Source organism: Sorex araneus, chromosome X (assembly GCF_027595985.1).
Source record: "Sorex araneus isolate mSorAra2 chromosome X, mSorAra2.pri, whole genome shotgun sequence".
NCBI classification, from domain to species: Eukaryota; Metazoa; Chordata; class Mammalia; order Eulipotyphla; family Soricidae; genus Sorex; species Sorex araneus.
Window position 1 is genome coordinate 335,602,852 of NC_073313.1, and position 20,010 is coordinate 335,622,861.

Genomic DNA, 20,010 nt, shown 5'->3' on the forward strand with positions numbered 1-20,010 from the left:
TGTGCCATGAAATGCTCTCAAGTACCATTGTTATCACTAAACCGCAGTTCTGTAGACATTTATGTCTTTCCTAACTGCTTACCCAGTTCATTTACTTCAGCGAAACTGTGATAGATTAAAAATACATAGAATAGGGGCCAGAGTGATAGTCCAGTGGGTAAGGAGCTTGCCTTGTGCACAGCTGACCTGGGGTTGATCCCCAGCATCCTGTGTGGTCCTTGAGCTCGCCAGTAGTGATCCCTGAGCACACAACCAGTATGGCCCCCAAACAAATGAATAACAGCAACAAAATGCTTAAAATATAATCTTTAAATTAGGATTAATTTGACTCAGAGATAAAAAAAAATAAAAAGGAAAAATAATAACTGTCTTAGAATGCAGGAAAGTTTCTCTTGCTTGTAAAAATTCTTTTTGGAGGAAGGCTTTGGGTTTTGGAGGGCCATACCTGGCCATGCTTAGGGGCTGCTCTTAGTGTATGCCCAAGGTTGCTCCTGGTGTTTCTCTTGAATTGGGGGTAGGAGGCTAAGAGCTGGAGGGGAGGGGTCGGCTGGGGGAGCATTATGCAGTGCTGGGGATTGAATATAGGACCTCATATATGCACAGCAAGTGCTCTACCATGAAGGTATGTTCCCACCTCAACTTGGCTCTCTTTTTACATTCAAATCACTTGCTACTTTCTCCAGAGTTGTTTTCTGATTCTTCTAGCTGAAAATAGTACTTCTCCTTTGAGCGCTTAAAATATATTTCTCTCTCTCTTGTGTTGTGAATCCTGTTTCATATGACCTCTTGACTTACATATACCTACGTACAGCAGTACTCTAGAGGATACAGGTGATGCTCAACCACTAATGCAGACTTGATGTCAATGTTCAGACCTAGCAGTGTTTGGGGGGCCGCACGGACCACAATTGGTGATGCTTTAGGGTGCCATGACGTTTGGAGATTGAACTCAGAGCCTTGCTAGTCAATTCTACCACTTGACACACCTCTCCATCCCTCTCTGTGTATATAATTTTTGGTTGGGTGCAGTGCCCAGTAGTGTTCAGGCCTACTCCCAGCTCTGAGTGGTGGACCATGCACTGGGCTCCTGCTTGTAAAGCCTTGTACACTAGCTCCTTGAACTAGTTCCCCAATTCTGTACATGACTTGTTTTGGGGAGCTCTCCTAAGTTTTGGTCAGGAGTCGAGAGGGGATCCCTCAGGATTCTTGGCTAACCAGGCTGGTGGTCATGCTTGGTCCCTATGGTGTTCAGGGTTACCTGGGGTCTAGGGCTAAATCTAACAGTGTTTCAGGGATTTAGAGCTGCACCTGGTGAGTTGTGGGGGGACCATTTGGTAACATTTTGTACTGGTAAAACTTGGATCGACTGCATGCAAGGCGTGAGCCTTAATCTCTGTACTATCTCTCCAGCCCCTGTACATGTTTCTTAACTACAGTTAACATCAAGTTATTAAACACATTTCTAGTAGATCTTTTTAAATTTTCTGTTAACATCAGTTGCAATATCATTCTCATAATAGATTTTGCTTTAAAAAATAATTTTTGTAAACTTCCTATATTGGTAATATGTTAGGTTTTTTTCTTTTCTTAGGGTCCAGTGATGATGCTTCTTCACAGTACTTTGCTCATCAACAAAATACGAAGGTTGGTAGTCTTCCAGATTATAAAACTATTGAACAGAAAGAGGACATCCAAATTCCTCTGAAGACAGCCGTTCTACAGGAGCCGTGGTCAACAAGTAAAGAATCCTTGCAGTTAGATATCACAGGTAATAAAACTGATGTGTGTGTGTGCGCGCGTGCGCGCGTGTGTGTGTGTATGTGTGTGGTGTTGACTAGAGGATAGGGGAACATCATAGACCTCATTTCATTCTGATGTAAATATAACCATATGATGAATTTGTTTTTAAAATGAGAATCACTTTAGTATTTGCCAATGTGAATGAACATAAAAATTATTGTTACTCTGGTAAAAGATGCTGACATTTTAGAAGCAATATTATAAATAAGTAAATATTTAAAGCTAGTAATATTGAAAGTGAAGTCCTGTATCTCAGTATTGAAATAGGAGAAAACTTGAAGGTGAAATACATTTTATAAAGACAGAAAGTGTCCTGATAGAAACTTTTCAAAAATTACAGCAAAAACATCGAAGATAAACTTGTTTTTTACAAGACTGACATTTCTTGTTTGTATTTTTTTGAGCATATCCAGCAGACTTCAGGCGCTCCTTCCAGCTTTTTGCTCAGAAGTGACCCTGGTATTTACCATTTGCACCCTTTTTTCTAGCATAAAAACAAAGTCTTTAAGACAAAACATCAGGTTGTGGCAAAATGTGAATGTCGGTATTGTGGTGTGTGTGTGATGCAGTAGCATTGTAAGCCTGGAACTTAAGTAGTAATAGTACTGTAAATTATTATAATCTTAATTAAAAATTTTTGATTGGAGAAAAACATTACATGGAGAGAAATAATTAATGGAGATGGCTGCAGAGATAGTACAAAAGATAAGATCTTGCATGTGACCAGTCAACTCTATTCAAATCCCAGTAAATAGATGTGGCTCATTGCCAGCAGTTTCTATCTTCATCATCTACACACCAACTCCTACTACGATGAAGAAGAAATTGAGAAGTTCTACATGGAGCTGGAGAAGTTCTATAAAGAAGACCACACCTGCTACAAGGTTATTGTCGGTGACTTTAATGCCAAAATAGGATCTAGAAGGTTACCCGAAGCACTTCACATCAGGACCCACAGCCTAGAATGGAACAAACAGGGTGAGAGACTGTCTGAGTTCATCCTGTTGACCAAGACTATCCATGGTAACTCGCAGTTCCAGAAGGCCAAATCTAAACGTTGAACATGGGCATCTCCCAGTGGACAGTTCCACAACGAAATTGACCATATCATATTCAGTCAATGGTTTTGCCTGACCAATGTCACTGTTGTCCCAAAATTCCAAATGGAATCAGACCACCGTCTCCTTCATGTGAAATTCTACTTCATGGAGTGGGAAGAAAGGGCTGCAGAGTTTAACTCCCAGAACGACCACCAGCTGGGAGCTCTTTGGCACTATTGTAGCAATATGGGAAGATGCCATTGTTGACAACATCGACGAGGAATACAGTTGACTGGTTCAGTACCTCCATGACTATTCGAGGAATGCAGAGAGAGAGAAAGCCACAAAAAGTCGCCTGTCTTCAGAAACTCTCGAGCTCATTCGCCAACATGGTTTGACATGAGCCTCAGGCAATCACAGGGTAATGTCCAAGCTCACAGAGCTGTGCAGAGAAGCGATAAAGGAAGATATCAAAGAAAGAAGAACAGCAGTGTTGGCCGGTGCAACAGAAGCGGGGAAAAGTATTCACAACACCCATCTGTCCTTCACCAACTGTAAGTTCAACTTGACTGCCCTCCGACATCCTGATGGATCTATCACATCTTCCAGAAGGGCAATGGAAAAGGTTATCCACAACTTCTACTCGGATCTCTTTGATAGCCATGTCCACCTGCCCACATACCAAATTCCACAGGATCAATATGTCATTCCCAACGTTCTCCCTTCCGAAATCTGACATGCCATTTTGTTGGTAAAGAAGTATACAGCACCCGGTCCAGACAAGGTCAGACCCGAACACCTGAAGAATCTGCTGCCAGTACTCATCAATACACTGGCTCGGCTCTTCACATGCTACCTGTCTGAATGCAAGGTTATGTCCCAATGGAAAGCCAGCAGGACCGTCCTGTTGTACAAGAAGGGAGACATCCACGACATCAGCAACTATCGCCCAGTCTGCTTGTTCTCCATTGTCTACAAGTTATTCATTCGAGTCATCCTGAATAGGATTGGCAGAACACTAGATGAAGGACAACCATGCGAGCAAGCCAGGTTCCAAAAAGGATTCAGCACAATCGACCATATCCACATGGTGACCAAGCTCATTGAGGTTTCTCAGGAGTTCAAGATGCCACTCTGTCTAACATTCATTGATTTGAAGAAAGCCTTTGATTCTGTTGAGACTGAAGCAGTCATTGAAGCCCTGGCCAAACAGGGCATTCAAACTCAGTACATCAGGATCCTCTGTGAATTGTATTAGGATTCACCACCAGGATCTCATCATTCTACAAAGAAGTGATCATCGACATGAAGAGTGGGGTTCGGCAAGCTGATACCATTTCACCGAAACTCTTCAGTGCCACCCTCGAGAACGTCATGCGACAACTGGAATGGGAAGGAATGGGAGTGAAGATAAACAGTCAGCAACTACATCACCTCCACTTCACTGATGACATCGTTCTAATAATACCAAATATCAGCCAAGCGGCACGAATGCTGGCCAACTTCGACCTTGAGTGTGGAAAGGCTGGACTGCAGCTGAATCTCACCAAGTCAATGTTCATGAGAAATGGATTAGTTCCTGATGTTCCATTTGCCTTCAACAGAACAAACATCTCCGAATGCAGCAGTTATGTGTACCTAGGTTGAGAACTCAACATGACAAATGACCTAGCACCTGAGCTGCACAGGAGGAAGAGAGCAGCATGGAACGCCTTCAAGGGCATCGAAGAAGTGGTTAAAAGGATGAAGAATCTCCGGCTTCAGTCACATCTTTTTGACTCCACCATTTTTCCTGCACTAAAATACACCTCAGAGACTAGGGCCCTACGAAAACAGGATGAGAATGCTATTCGGGTATCCCAAAGAGGAATTGAAAGAGCTATGCTTAGAGTATCACGTTTCACTCAAGTGAGAGAAGGAATCCGAAGTTCCGACCTCCATCGACGATTAAGAATCAGGGACACTGTCTCGTTTGCCAAGGCGTCGAAAATCAGATGGGCCGGACATGTAATGTGATTTAGAAATGACTGCTGAACTAGAGCTGTTACCAGTTGGATTCCACAGGACGTCAAAAGATCTCGTGGCCGCCCACCTACAAGATTGTCAGGCTTCTTCATCAAGACCCTAAATGAACAGTTTGAGGCTCTTTGTGTTCCTGGACCAAGCAGACACCATTGGGCTACACAAGCACGAGACAGGGAAAAATGGAGACATTACTGGTGCCTGCTCGAGCAAATTGATGAACAACAGGACGATAATTGATACAAGTAATACCACCACCGATAGTCCCTCAAACAACTCCAGGGTCTCTTCTAAGTAAAATACTAGGAGTAGCTGCTGAACTCCATTGGTTGTGGCCAAACAAGAAATGTCAGTCTTGTGAAAAACAAATTTTAGAAACTTTCATAGAGCACAGTAATCTAAGGAGACATGGTGACTTACTAAATGTAATTTGGTACCCAAAATAGTTTCTTGAAACCAAAATAGGGCATTAAGTAAAAGTTAAACAGACCAGAGCAATAGTACAGTGGGTAGGGTGCTTGTCTTGCAGGCGCCATCCTGGGTTTGAACCCCGGCACCACATTTGGTCCCGTGAACCCACCAGGAGTGGCCCTGAGCACAGAGCCAGGATTAAGTGTTCTGATCACAGTCAGGTGTGACCCAAAAAACAAAAAGTAATCTGGAAGGCCAAGTATGTGGCTCAGTGTTAAATAGTATGCCTTGCTAGATGAGACCTTGGTTGAGTGCCCAGCACCATATAGACAAAACAGCAGGTATTTATAAAATAAGATATTATGAAAAGTACAATGACAGCAGCTGAAAGCTAAAGAAATTTGGTAGTTTGGAGTTTGCCTAATAATATCTTTATTGGTTTATTGAAATGTACTGAATGTGTCATTAATGTGAAGTATAAATAATAGGAGGGAATGGGATATGGAATATAGGGAAATTATCTTACTATCATCACATTTTTCATGTAAATCTGAAGTATGAAATAAAAGTTTTATCTTTAAAAGTTCATTAAGATAAATGAAAATAAAAACTTCACGCAAAGGCAGTAGAAATGAAGAGCAGAACTAGTCTTCAGTAGAAAGTTCAACATTGGAGTGGGGGTCTGGGGGTATACTAGGGGAGGAATACTGGGACAACAGTGAAGGAGAAAAGGGAGGCAAGGGGCGAGGAGGAGGGAAACTGGAAACATTGCTGGGGGGATGTGGACAAGGGTGAAGGGATCGGTATTAGAACAGTATATACCTGAAACTTATAATAGATGTCGTTGTACTCTGTAATTCATAGTGCTTCAAAAAAAAATTCATGCATTCATCTAAAAGTGGTAAAAGGTCTATGCAGACAAGTCATGTTGTTGACATTGCGTTCATTCCCCTCTTACAGGGCCCCATTTAGCACTATAGAGCATAATCCCACTGGTCCCTAAGCCCCACTGGGCCTGAGTACTGTATCATCAGACTCATACAACCAACCAAGGAACCCCCAGGGTCCTCTGGAAACAACCCTTGGGTAGCTCTTTATTTTTAAACAAAAGGTATGTAGGTAGATAAAGATAGGTTTTAAAGAGGTGGGCCTTAGTCTGGAAACAGCCAGTCTTGGTGGGGTTGTGGTGAGAAAGGAACTCTCATTACTGTTTTTGGGAGTGTCATATGGTTCAGCCTCTACGAAAGCAATATGGAGGTTTCACCGAAAAAAATCACTAGAACTACATACAACCCAGCAATGCCACTCCTTTCATTCAACACTAATTAAAATTGAGGTCAATACTCCTTTTCATCATTAACTAAAATAAAATACCACCTCTGCATGGAAGAAAGGAAGAAAAGTTTGTTTTTAGAGTTTTAAGTTGGAGGCTGCCATAACGAAGACACTAACAGCAAGAGTTCCCTATAATTTGTGATGTTGAGCATCTTTTTTGTGAATCTTTTGGCTATATATCACAAATATATGTATTTGTGAAATATCCATTCAGAGTCTCTGCCATTTGGGAGTAGGGGACATTCCAGAGAGTTCTCAGAGGGCCAGGGGACACTGTACTCAGTGATGCTTCTCTGCCATGCAGGACAACCTGAGCTGTTTGAGCCCTTCAGTGACTGCAGCTACCACATGGTGCTCAAGGGAAGGGTTTCTGCCATTTTTAACAGGATTTTTTTTCTATTGTACAAATTCTTGCATTTTTACCAGACACATGATTTGCAAACAGGCCTTACCATTCTATAGATTGTCTTTCATCTTGTGGGTGGTTTTCAATGTTTCATAGAGACTTTAAGTTTGGTACAGTCCTACTTTTTGTTTTGCTTATGTTGTCTCAGTGTTTGGTTAAAAAAAAAAAACAACTCACTGCCAAGACCAGTATCAATGAATTTATTACTCTTTATTATTTATAAATCTTTATTCCATTTTGAATTGACTTATGTATATTATTAAGATTGTGCTCCAAGGGTGGGAGAAATGGTACAGTGAGTAGTGTACTTACCCAACAGGTGGCCAATCCGGGTTCTATTCCTGGCACCACATATGGTCCCTGGAACCCTGCCGAGATTGATCCCTTAGCACAGAGCCAGGAGTAAGCCCTGACTGAGCAAAGCTGGGTGTGACTCATACGGTCCCCTGAGCCCCACCAGGTATGATTCCGGAGTCAGCCTTGGGTACCACTGGGTGTGACCCCAAAATAAAAACAAATGGGGAGAAATGTGAATCGGGTCACAGGAATTTTTTAAAGTCTTCAAAATATTAATCATTTTTTTTTAAATCCACCAATGTTAGTAACTTCAGTTTGGTTGGTTTTTTTAATCCCGGTCAAAACTGGGGTTAATAATTTTCATATCTTGGGGCCGGAGCGATAGCACAGCGGGTAGGGCGTTTGCCTTGCATGCGGCCAACCCGGGTTCGATCCCCGGCATCCCATATGGTCCCCCAAGCACCGCCAGGAGTAATTCCTGAGTGCAAAGCCAGGAGTAACCCCTGAGCATCGCTGGGTGTGACCCAAAAAGCAAAAAAAAATAATAATAATAAAAAAAATAATTTTCATATCTTGATTCTATCAGAAGTATTGGATTAAAAGGGGAGAAATACACAAAGCACATATAATAATACCTCGCACATTGCAGACAGTGAATACATAGCAGCTGCTATTACAACTCACAAAATTAGTGTGCCTTCCTCCAGGTCAAACAGCCAGTCAGTGACAGAGTCTTACCCCAATTCAGGTGTTTTAACCTTAAACTTTTATCATGCAGTGACCACCAAGCACAAGACATAAATCCTTTATGCATGCAGTAACTTTTCTGAAACTTTGAATAAACTTAACTTTCCTTTGCTCTTTGTTCTAAAGAAACGAGTGTAAATGAGATTTTTAAGGGAGTACAAGTATTTTGAAAGTCTTTAACCATTTTTGTTCTCTTTTCTAGGATCTGAATATCCTTCAGAAATTGAAAATACTACCCATTCTGTTTTCAAGTCGGCCAGATTTTTCATTCATCATCCAGTGCACCTTTCAAATGATCAAGATATTTGCCCTGAATCTTTGGAAAGAAATGTTTTCATGGAACATTGCTTACAGGATTTCATTCAGCATCATCCAGAGAATCACGAAAAGCACACTTTTCTTCCTCCCCCTGTTCAAGATGTGGAAAAGACAAAGAAAAATGATTGCAGAATAGAGAACCTTGGGATTGGTGTGAACTTGGAAAATAAAGAAGCAATGCGTACTGCTAAAAATCAGACTAAAGACTATCTAGAATGTGAAAGACCAATTAGGTATCCATCAAGGGATCATAAGGTCACCCCAGAGAAAACAGTTCCGCATACTGTGAGTTTGAATGAACTCTGGAACAAGTATATGGAGCGACAAAGACTCCAGAAAACTCCCGACTTCTGTATTACGAAGGGACTATCCTTGGTAGAGCGCCTGGATCGTTTGGCTCAGTTACTTCAGAATCCCATTACTCATTCTCTTCTGCCTTCAGAAAGTACACAGGATGATAGTAGAGGGGAACAAGATGTTAAGGAATTGTCCTGTAGGCAGCAGCAGCAGAAAAACAAGCTTCAGAAAAAGAAGAGATATAAATGCCTTGAGAAATGCCATAAATACACAGGAGATGTTAGAAAAAGAAAAGTCCTTTCTAATCATGAAGCTGCAAGAGCCAATCAGATTAAAATTGAACAGATTAAATTTGATAAATATATTCTGAGAAAAAAGCCAGGATATCGTTGTGCAAACAACACTTCTTCAGATTCGAGGCCCTCAGAGGAGAGTGATCTGCTCACAGATACTGCCACCAATATGCTCTCTACCACTTCTTCTCCTGTTGATTCAGATATGTTGACCCAAACAGATAAGGAAGTGACTTTGCATGAGAGGAGCAGCTCTCTGTCCACTATTGACACTGCCCGGTTGATCCAAGCTTTTGGCCATGAAAGAGTTTGCTTGTCACCCAAGCAAATTAAGCTTTACCGCAACATCACTGACCATCAGAGAAAATGCCTTGAGAAACGCAATAAGAAGAATAAGAAAATATTGAATGTAGGTCATCCCCTTATGATCTCTGACCATACCAGAAGGAAACAAATCCAGGTACATGGCTACAAATAGCATCTGGGAGTGTGACCACCTTTTTCATAGACTCTTTGGTTAATCTCTTAACACAGGTAGGGAAAAAAAAAGAGAAAAACAAAGCCAATTGCCCTTTCCTCACTAATGCTTTTTATCAACTGAAAAAGTGAGAAAGTGTAGTACAGTGTTATTGTCATTCTTTTCATCAACACTCTTTCATGAATTAGGGTTTGAATGAAGGGTCTTACTACTAAGGGCTTCAGAGTCTGCAAACTATACCACTGGCACAAGTTTAAAATGATCTCCATTTCAAACAAAATTGCTGTGTTTTTTGGGTTTTTTGTTTCGTTCCTGTCTTTCAAGAAATGAGGTTCTTTTAAACATATTCACACATACCTAAAAGTATACAATATGATTTTTTAAAAAATGAAATGATAAGAATTTTAATTGAGGCCAGGGAGAGGAGTAAGCTATAATTTTTTTTTTTAATAAGGAATTGTGAGTAATGAGAAGACAAGTAGAAGCCAAAAAGAACATAGATATAACTATGGGTCTGGTTGATGAGAGACACAAATTTTGCCTTTTGTTTTCTAGCAGATAATAGCACTAGAATTTTGTGATCAGTTCACATGAATACATAGTATAAAAAGAAACTAAAGTTTTTAAAGCATGACACATTTCTGGTATTGAGGCCTGAGAGGGCCAGGGAGATAGCTTAGAGGGCTGGGGCACATATTTTACATGTGGGAGTCCCAGAATTCAAATTATGGTAGTGAATTTGGGTTCTTGAGCATTGCTGGGAGTGCCCTCCTGATACTGTGCTGGGTCAGAGTGCCTCTGACACCACTGGGTAAAGCCACAAAACAACAGCAACCAAAAGACTTAAGGAAATTTTCTCTCCCCTATACTCATTAGGAAAGTACCACATCCTCAACACTATCTATACAGTAGGTTCAGTTACAGCACCCTTAAGTTTAATGTGGCCTTGGTTTAAGAAGTTTTTTAAAGGCAAATCTCAAAAGGTCAAAAAATGCAAACCACTAGTAAACTAAGAATATAATAGAGTATCTAGAGAAGTGCTCTCCTAAAAGAATACTTACAAAATTATTCCTTTGGGGGAATAAAAAGATAATTACTAGAATTTATGTCCATTTTTAAAGGTTTTCTCAGACCTTTAAAGTTTGCTTTATACATGTTTTATACAAGTACAATAATACATAATTTACAAATAAATACCTGCTTTGGTACTTTGCTTAAAGATAATTTTATCAAGAACCCCACATAATCAAATTTAAAAAACATTGTTACTGGACCAGAGAGATAGTAGAGCGGGTAGGACACTTTCCTTGCAGGTGGCCAACCGGGTTTAGTCTCCATATGGGCCATCCCCATATGGTCCCCTGAGTACCACCAGGAATAATTTCTGAGTACAGAGCCAGGGGTAACCCCTGGGCATCACTGGGTGTGGTCCCAAAACAAAAGACCACTGGTCTCATGGAATGGAGGCACAACGTATAACATGTTCAGATCATTTATTCTAGATATTTTTTTCTCAGGATGGAGAGAGAGCTCAATGTGGCAGGAGTGCGTGCTTTGCATGTAGGAGACCTGACTTCAACCCCTGGCGCAACATGGTACTCCTAAGTGCCACCAGGAGTAACCTCTTAACACTGAGCCAGGAATAGCCTTGAGCACCATTGGGTATGGCCCCCAAAATAAAAAAGTTTAAAAAAAAAATGCTGCTTCTCATAATTGAGTTTTTGTAGGGTATTAAATGACAGAGATCACAAGTAAATAGCTTTTTTCCCCCCGTTTTTCTGCTATGCTGGGGACCAAGCCTAAGTGTCAGGCATGGAAGGCATGTACTTGCTGGTGTAAAGTAGTGTTTAATATGTGTATGCATGTGTGTTAAACACAATGTTCTTAACCATTAAGCTTCATTTCACTGAAAAGTTCGAGTGTCAAGGAATCTTTTGATTTTAAATGAGGACTTACTGTAGTGTTTTTTCTTATTTTTTACAAAGTTCATTGCTAGTATAAATAACTTTTTTTTATGTGTATTGGTCCTATATCCTGTAACTTAACTGATTAACCCAGTCTGATTTCCTGTGGATTCTTTAAGATTATCTGTATGTTACCTAAAGATATTTCTTCTTATGTTCTTTTTCAGTTTCAGTGCCCCTTATTTTTCTAGACTAATGGATCTGACTAGGACTGTAGTAGAATCTCAAATAGAAGTGACAAAAGCAGACATAGTCAGTCATGATTTAGGGGAGAAACTTCAGGCTTTTGCCATTGAGAATTATGTCAGGTGTTCTTTCAGATGTGATCTTTATCATACTTTTCATTTTTTCCCCTTTTTGAAGAGCAGTTTTATTGTAAAAAGTCTTGGTCTTTTCCAGAGACTTCAGCATCTATTGAGATGACTGGTTTTAGTTCTTCATGTTATTCCAGTAAAACATCTTTTATAGGGGCTGGAGGGATAGTACAGCGGGTAGGGCATTTGCCTTGCACACGGCCAACCTGGATTTGATCTTCAGCATCCCATATGGGCCCCAAGCACTGCCAGGGGTAATTCCTGAGTGCAGAGCCAGGAGCAACCCCTGAGTATTGCTGGGTGTGACCCAAAAAGCCAAATAAAAGAAATTTATTTATAAAAGTTCTTTTTAAAATTAATGTGTATATGTAATAATTAACAGTAGTATTTTGGAAAATCAAATTTTTTTTATTTTAGAGAGATCAATCTTTGAGTAGCATAGTTTTGTTATATTGATAAGAATGTGTTTAATCAGCCTTGCATTTCTGTGCTAGACATTATTTAATTATCATTCTTTTAATATGCTGCTATTTTCGATTGCCTGGAAGTTTGAAGAGGACTTTTGCATCTCTGTTCATGAGGGGTATTGGTCTGTAGTATTGGTCTTTAGTATCATGGTAATGCTGCTCTTATAGAACGACTCAAGTGTTTTGTCTTCTATGGTTGGGTTTCTTGTTGTTTGGTTGGTTTGGGAGCCACAACCAGTGGTGCTCAGGGCTTCACAGACCACTCCTGTGCTTGGGGACCATATGGGATGGAACCCAGCTCAACTGTGTGCAAATCCAAGCGCCTTACTGTACTATCTCCTGATCCATTTAAATAGCACTTTTAAACTCTAAATGGTCAAAGCAGAAATTTTAGGCCAAAGTTTGATCCCCAGTACCGCTTATGGTATCCCAAACACCACGAGGAGGCCAGAAGTGATTCCTGAGCACAGAGCCAGGAGTAAGCCCTAAGCATCAGGTGTGGCCCTAAAAGCCTCCCAAGATCAAGCAAACAAACAAACAAAAATTTGTGTTATTTAATGCTTGTGTTTATTTTACAGATTTCTTTCAAGAAATATACTTGAAATATTGGGTTTAAGAATATATTTTTGAGGCCGAAGCAATAGTACAGTGGATAAGGCAATTGTCTTGCACACGGCTGACCTGGATTTGATCCTATATGGTTCTCTTGGGCACCACTAGGAATAATTCCTGAATGCAAAGCCAGGAGTAACCCATGAGCATCATCAGATACGGCCCAAAAACAAAAAATAAGAATATACTTTTAATTTTATCTTGATGTGTTTCATAGCCTATCATCCTCTTTCTCCTTGAGGATATTCTTGTGAACTTGAAAAGATTATGAATTCTCTTTGTCGATTAGGGAATTTAATAGACTTGTGTTAGCTGTAGTTATTTTTTTGTGTGTTCAAGTCCTCTGTTCTTTTTTCATATGTGTTTATCTTTTGAAAGGGATACATTAATGCCTCCAACAATTACTCTGATTCTAATACAGCAATTTTTCTTTGCATATTCTGAGAATATTGCTGGGTGTGTATATTTTAATTTTTATATCTTCATTTTGAGTCACTTATTCTTTCTTTTATAACTTTTTCAGGTTTACCTTGGACATTGCAAATAGCATCCTTTTTTTTTAGAAAAAAAAAAAAACATTGTTTCGGGGCCACACCTAGTAATGGGTTAGTCCTTGCTCTGTGCTGAAGGATCACACTTTGTAGGCTCTGGGGAGCATATGTGGTGCCAGGATCGAACCCTGGTCGGACATGTACAATGTATCCTACTTGCTATACTATTGCTGTGAGCCCACAATTAACATCTCTTTTTAAAATTAATTCTTTTAACAAAGCTGTTCATAATTTCAGTCATCCAGTATTCCAACCCCCATCCCTCCACTCATTTGTCCCCAGGTTCCCACCCCTCACCCCCTGCCTGCCTCTATAGCAGGCACATTGCCCTCTCTCTCCTGCCCTCCCCCCTCCCTTCCTCCCTCATTTTGGGCACTGTTTGTTTGCGGTATTGATACTGAAAGGTTATCAAAAATACCCCTTACCTACTTTTAACCCTCAGCTCCTGTCCACCGTGATCATTCCCAGCTATTACTGTCATACTGGTCTCTTCTCTATCTTACTTACCCTCAGCCCCACACACATATGTGGTTAGGTCTCACCATTAACAAGTTCTCCTAACCAGTTTTCCCTGGCCATGGATATTATTCTTATAATATATATATATGTATATATATATATATTACATACCACAATTAACAGTTTAAGCATATAATCTTGATAACAGCTTCAGTAGTACACAAGATTGCTTGGTGATAGGCTTTACAACTTCTGTCTTGAATACTATGTTAACGTGTTTATAATAATTTTATGCATTATTAAAATCTTTTTAATTTTTTATTGAATATCCGTGAGATATAGACCATTACAAAATGGTTCATGATTGAGCTTCAGCCCTGCAATGATCCAATACCCATCCCACCACCAGTGTCCCCCGTTTCCCTTCCACCATCCTCCAGCAGCACCCTGCCCCCAACCTATGGCAAGCACTTTTCTTCTTTCTCTTTCTCTCCTTGTGTTTTTGGTTTGCAGTATCGGTACTAAGAGTGTTTTGTTCAGGGCGTCCAGTATTTCCAGGAGATTTCAATCACAGAAAGAGGATTTTCGGGTAGAAATGCAATACCTTGTATTTCCCAATGTAATTGCTTTTACCTATCTTTTTTTTTCTTCATACGGACACTTTAGGTTATTGTGTATTCTCGTTCTGCATATTAACCCCTTGTTGGATATATGATTTGTATTTGACTTCTCACAATCAGTTGGTTGCATTTCCACTTGGTTGTATCCTTTGATGCAAAGATATTTTTAATAGATTTGTCTCAGATATCTTACTTGTTGTTCAGTTGTTGTTCTGGTACCCGAACCTGCCAGGAGTAGGTCCTGAGTACACCTAAGTTTGGAACCTCCAGAAACGAATGTCAGTATAGGACAGGGAGATAGCTCAAAGGTCTGGTGCACATGCCTTGCATGTGGGAAGCTCAGGTTCAATCCCACCACCACATGGTTGCCCAAAAACAGGAGGTGATCCTGGAGCACTGCTGGGTGTGGTTCCCAAACCTAAATATTTAGTTGATATATTTGGCCACTTCTGTAAGCTTTTTTTTTTTTTTAATTGTCTTATACTCCATACATTGTCTCATACTGCATTTTTTTTTTCTTGGTTTTTGGGTCACACCAGGCGATGCGCAGGGGTTACTCCTGGCTTATGCACTCAGGAATTACTCCTGCAGTGCTCAGGTGACCATATGGGATGCTGGGAATCAAACCCCCTAGGTTCGTGTGCAAGGCAAATGCCCTACCCGTTGTGCTATCACTCCAGCCCCTTCTGTAAGCTTTTTTTAAGGGAGGGGAAAAAAACATTTTGTGTTGGTCTCTGAAGTGTCTATTCTTTTATTTATTTATTTATTTATTTATTTATTTATTTATTTATTATTGAATCATCGTGAGATAGTTACAAGCTTTTGTGTCTGGGTTATAATCTCACAATGCTCAAACACCCATCCCTCCACCAGTGCACATTCCCCACCACCAATATCCCGGGTATACCCCCCCTTTCCCACCCTCCCCCTGCCTCCATGGCAGACAGTATTCCCCATACTCTCTATTTTTGAAGTGTCTGTTCTTTTATTTAGCTCAGTAGTTACTCAGCAAACTTTTGTAGATGTCTCGAACCAAACTAAACCAAAAATAGAGAAAATATAGAATATAAAAATATAAAAGTCAGTTAAATATAAAATAAATTTAGTGGTGGTGGCATTGAACCTGAGCTTCCCACATGCAAGGCATGTGCACCAGACCTTTGAGCTATCTCCCTGTCCTATATTGACATTTATTTTTGAGGGGCCAAACCTAGGTGTGCTCAGGACTTACTCCTGGCAGGCTCAGGTACCAGGAACTGAACAAAAACACCCACAATGTCAAAACCACTCATTGTGAAGTCAATTAAATATAAAAATATAGAAGAAAGAGGAAATGAGTTCCTGGTGCTAGAGCTGGTATACAGCTGGTAGGGACCTGAGCAGTAATATAGTGAGTAGGGTGTTTACCTTGCTCATAGCTGACCTAGTTTTGATCTCCGGTATCCCCTATGGTCCTGAGAATCCATCAGTAGAGATCCTTGAGCCAGAAAGAAACCCTGAGCACTGCCAGATGTGACCCAGAAAAAACAAAACAAAAAAAATTCCCTAGATCATTGTGCGTTAGTATATTAGAAATTTCAGTTCTGGCTGGGTCATTTATATCACTTCATGTTCTGCTCGCATTAAGCTTAAAGATAATCCAGAAGAAACTTTAAAATCTCTCTAGGTATTTTCTGTGCATGGTACATACTGCTCTGTGTTTAAACTTTGTAATTTCCCTGGGGTACATAAAGTGATTTTTTTAAAACCCTTTACCCCAAAATTCTCACTACATTAGGCTCTGGTTTTCAATGTGCCTAATACTTGCCTCTTGTGCATTGTTTTGTCTGTTTCCCCATGCCCTTTATTTCTTAGTGTTTTCAGGAAAATACAATTCTCTAAAATTATAGATCTTTTTATTTTATTTTTTTTTCCTGCACGGCAGAGCCTGGCAAGCTACCCGTGACGTATTTGATATGCCCAAAACAGTAACAACGTGTCACTCTTCATGTTCCTGGAGTGAGCAGACGCCATTAGGCTACACTAGCACACAACAGTGACAAATGAAGATGTTACTGGTGCCCGCTCGAGCAAATCGATGAACAATGGGATGACTGATACAGTGATACAGTGATTATAGATCAGTTGATCATATATGTAGATTTTTTTTCCTCAACTGTAGCCCATTGATTTATTTATTTTGCCAGAACCACACTGGTATACTTAAAGTATCATTGAAATGTGTCTTGAATCAAATTGTGAGTCTTCGATTTTGGGTGGTTTTTTTTTTTTACAAAAATTTTTATTGAATCACTGTTGGACCCTTACAAATCTGTTTATGATTAGGTTTCAGTCAGTGTCTGAACACCCGTCCCTCCACCAGTGTACATTTCTCAGCACCAATGTCTCCAGTTCCCCTCCCATCACCCGCCACCCAGCCTGCCTCTGTGCCCTACGGCAGCCCCCCCCCTCTCTCTCCCACCCCCTTCTCTCTTCTCTTTCCCTCTCTCCCTCCCTCCTCTCTCCCCTTCTTCCCCTCTCTCCCCATCACTTTTTGGACATTGTGGTTTGCAATATAGATTGAAAGGTTATCGTGTATATGCCTTTACCTACCTTAAACACTCAGTTCTTGTCCAGCGTGATCATTTTCAACTATTATCAACTGTTCCCTTTTCTATCTTACCTACCTTCTGTTCCCACACACTTGTGGTGGATTCTAGCCATTGACCAGTCATCCTAGCCCGTTTTCCCTGGCCTTGGATATTAGTCTTATTTTAATATATCCCACAATGAGTGCAATCATCCTGTATCTGTCCCTTTGTCCCTCTCCTCCTGACTCATGATACTCTCCATTTCCATCTATTTAAGTGAATTTCATGACTTTATTTTTCCTAACAGCCGCATAATGTTCCATTGTGTAGATGTGCCATAGTTTATCTGTTTGACTGTTCTCAGGCACTCAGGTTGTTTCCAGATCTGGCTGTTGTGACTAGTGCTGCAGTGAGTGTGGGAATGCAGATGGCTTTTCTGCTCTGTGTGTTCGGGCCCTCAGGGTATATTCCCAGAAGTAGTATTGCTGAGTCCAATGGGAGCTCAATTTCTAGTTTTTTTGAAGACTGTCCTTGTTTTCCAAGAAGGATGGACCAGTTGGCATTCCCACCGCATTGAATTAAGAGTTCCTTGCTCCCTGCATCCCTGCCAGCACTGGTTGTTCTTGTTCTTTTTGATGTGTGCCATTCTCTGTAGTGTGGGATATATCATTACTGGTTTGATTTGACTCTTCCTTTTTTTCATTTTTTAAATTTTGATTTGCATCTTCTTGGTGCTCATTGATGAAGAGCATTTTTTCATGTGCCTTTTGGCCATTTGAATTTCTTCTTGAAGTTTCTGTTCATATCATTTTTTTGATGGGGTTGGATTTTTTTTCTTGTAAATTTCTATCAGTGCCTTGTATATATTTGATATTAGCCCCTAATAATAATAATAGTTATTCACCCAAAGGCATTGGGTGAATAACTATTCCCATTCCATGGGCTCTCTTTGTATCTTAGTTACTTTCTTTTGAGGTGCTGAAGACTCTTAGTTTAAGGTAGTCCCATTGATACTCACTTGAATAGTCAGTGACGTTTCCTCTTTGAAGATGCCTTTGGCTTCAGAGTTGTGGAGGGTTTTGCCTATGTTTTCTTCCACTTACCTTATGGATTCAGATCTAATGTTGAGGTATTTACTCCATTTTTAAGAACATTTTTTTTATTTTTATAAAGTTGTTCACAATATTTGATTACATTTAATATTCCAACACCATTCCCACCACCATTACACCTTCCCATCACCATATTTCCATCCCAAACCCCAAACCCTACCCCCCAAGCAAAACCAAAATAATTTATTTTGTATATATTGTTATGAATAATCCACTAAAAATGAGACCAAAAAGGTTTCTTAGAGCAAAGTGTGTGAAAATTGTGGCATTTCACCCAGGAGCCATTAAGCCTTTCTATAAGAGATTAGTAACATGTTAAAGGTTGAGTCTTGTGTGCTTATATGAGTAAATATATATATGAGCTGGAGGGATAGCACAGCGGGTATGGTGTATTTGCCTTTCATGTGGCCGACCCAGGTTCTATTCCTCCGTCCCTCTCAGAGAGCCCAGCAAGCTACCAAGAGTATTTCGCCCACACGGCAGAGCCTGGCAAGCTACCATGGTGTATTCGACATGCCAAAAACAGTAACAATAAGTCTCAGAATGGAGACGTTATTGGTGCCCACTGAGTTCTTGTTTATTCATGAAGTTGTGTATTGTTCCTTCAAATCAGAATGAGATTCTAGCCAGGTAAAGTATTCTTGGTGAGGTGTTCATTTCATTGAATTTTTTCACTATATCCCACTACTCTTTATGTGTTGGGAGGGCTTCGTCTGATAAGTCCTGTATAAATCTAAGGGTTGCTCCTTTGTATGTAACTTCTTTCTTTAATCTTGCTGCTTGAAGTATTGAGTCTCTATGGTATTCATTGTTCTGATTAGGAATGTCTTGGAGTCTTTTTATTAGGGTCTCTTAGCCTTCGGACTTTGGTGGATCTGGGTGCCTGCATTCTCCAGCTCTGGGAACTTTTCGGCAATATGTCTTTAACTGTTACTATCTCATTGGGGTTACCTCCGTGTCCCTGTGGGACTTCGACAATGTTTATGTTGTTCCTCTTAAATTCATCCCATGGTTCTCTTGTCTTCCACTGGGATATTTTGAATATCTTCTGTTGTTGCCTAAATGTTTTCTACAGCTAGTCTTCAAGTTCACTGATTCTGTCTTTGACTGTTGTCGTTCTAGTATTGAGGATACACAGTTTTTTATTTTATCTACTGAATTTTTTGTGAGACTTCTGTTTGTAGTTTTCCAATTTCTGCCTTCATTTTCTCATATTTTATTGAATGTCCATTCCACTGTTCAGTCAATTCATTAAACATTCTCACTGTTTCATTTCTGAATTCTTTATCAGAGAGATTATGTATGTGGGTATTCCTTATTGAGGCTTCAGGGTTCTCTCCTTCACCCACTCCTTGTGATGGGAATCTGTGCTGTTTGCTCATGAAGACATGGTAGTCTGGAGGTGGATCCTTTCAGTTCACTGTTGGTGTCCCCCCCTCACTGCCAGAAAGGACTCCGGGCAAGCTCTGTAGATGGTGGTCTCCTCTTTCCCCTTCAAGGATGTTACCTTCTTTGGTGCTCCTGTGTGACTTGGGTGGGGCCTCTAGCACTGATTCAAGGGACTTGTTCTTTGGATTGAAACTACTGTTACTTTTAGATTGGGCCTGTGTTGATTCTTGCATTCACTGTTACTTTGTGGGTTTGAGGGGTCACTGTTGATTAGAATAGGCTAACAGGCTATTGGCCTACTGTGGTTGGGGCTGCCCGGCTGCCCATGAGAGTTCAGTCTAAGAGCCCAAGATATGGGTCTAGTGTACTATGGAAGGGGAAATTAACTGGTGACAGCCCCCCAGGAAGCCACGCCCCACCCACCCACCCCCCCGCCACTCATGTACCTGGTGGGAGAAGGACCAAGCGTTGGTGTAGATTGTAAGATCACAGTTAAAGTCTTAGTGCC

At 40.5% G+C, this 20,010-nt stretch overlaps 1 protein-coding gene across 1 annotated transcript in view; it reads left to right on the plus strand.

Moving 5' to 3' along the window:
* The window catches only part of ALMS1 (ALMS1 centrosome and basal body associated protein), a 160,388-nt gene that overhangs the window by 123,479 nt on the left and 16,899 nt on the right, over window positions 1–20,010 (plus strand). The window contains exons 12-13 of the mRNA XM_055121512.1: window positions 1,592–1,768; window positions 8,261–9,426. Of these exons, the coding sequence (XP_054977487.1) occupies window positions 1,592–1,768; window positions 8,261–9,426 (1,343 nt within the window). The remainder of the gene's footprint in view (window positions 1–1,591; window positions 1,769–8,260; window positions 9,427–20,010) is intronic.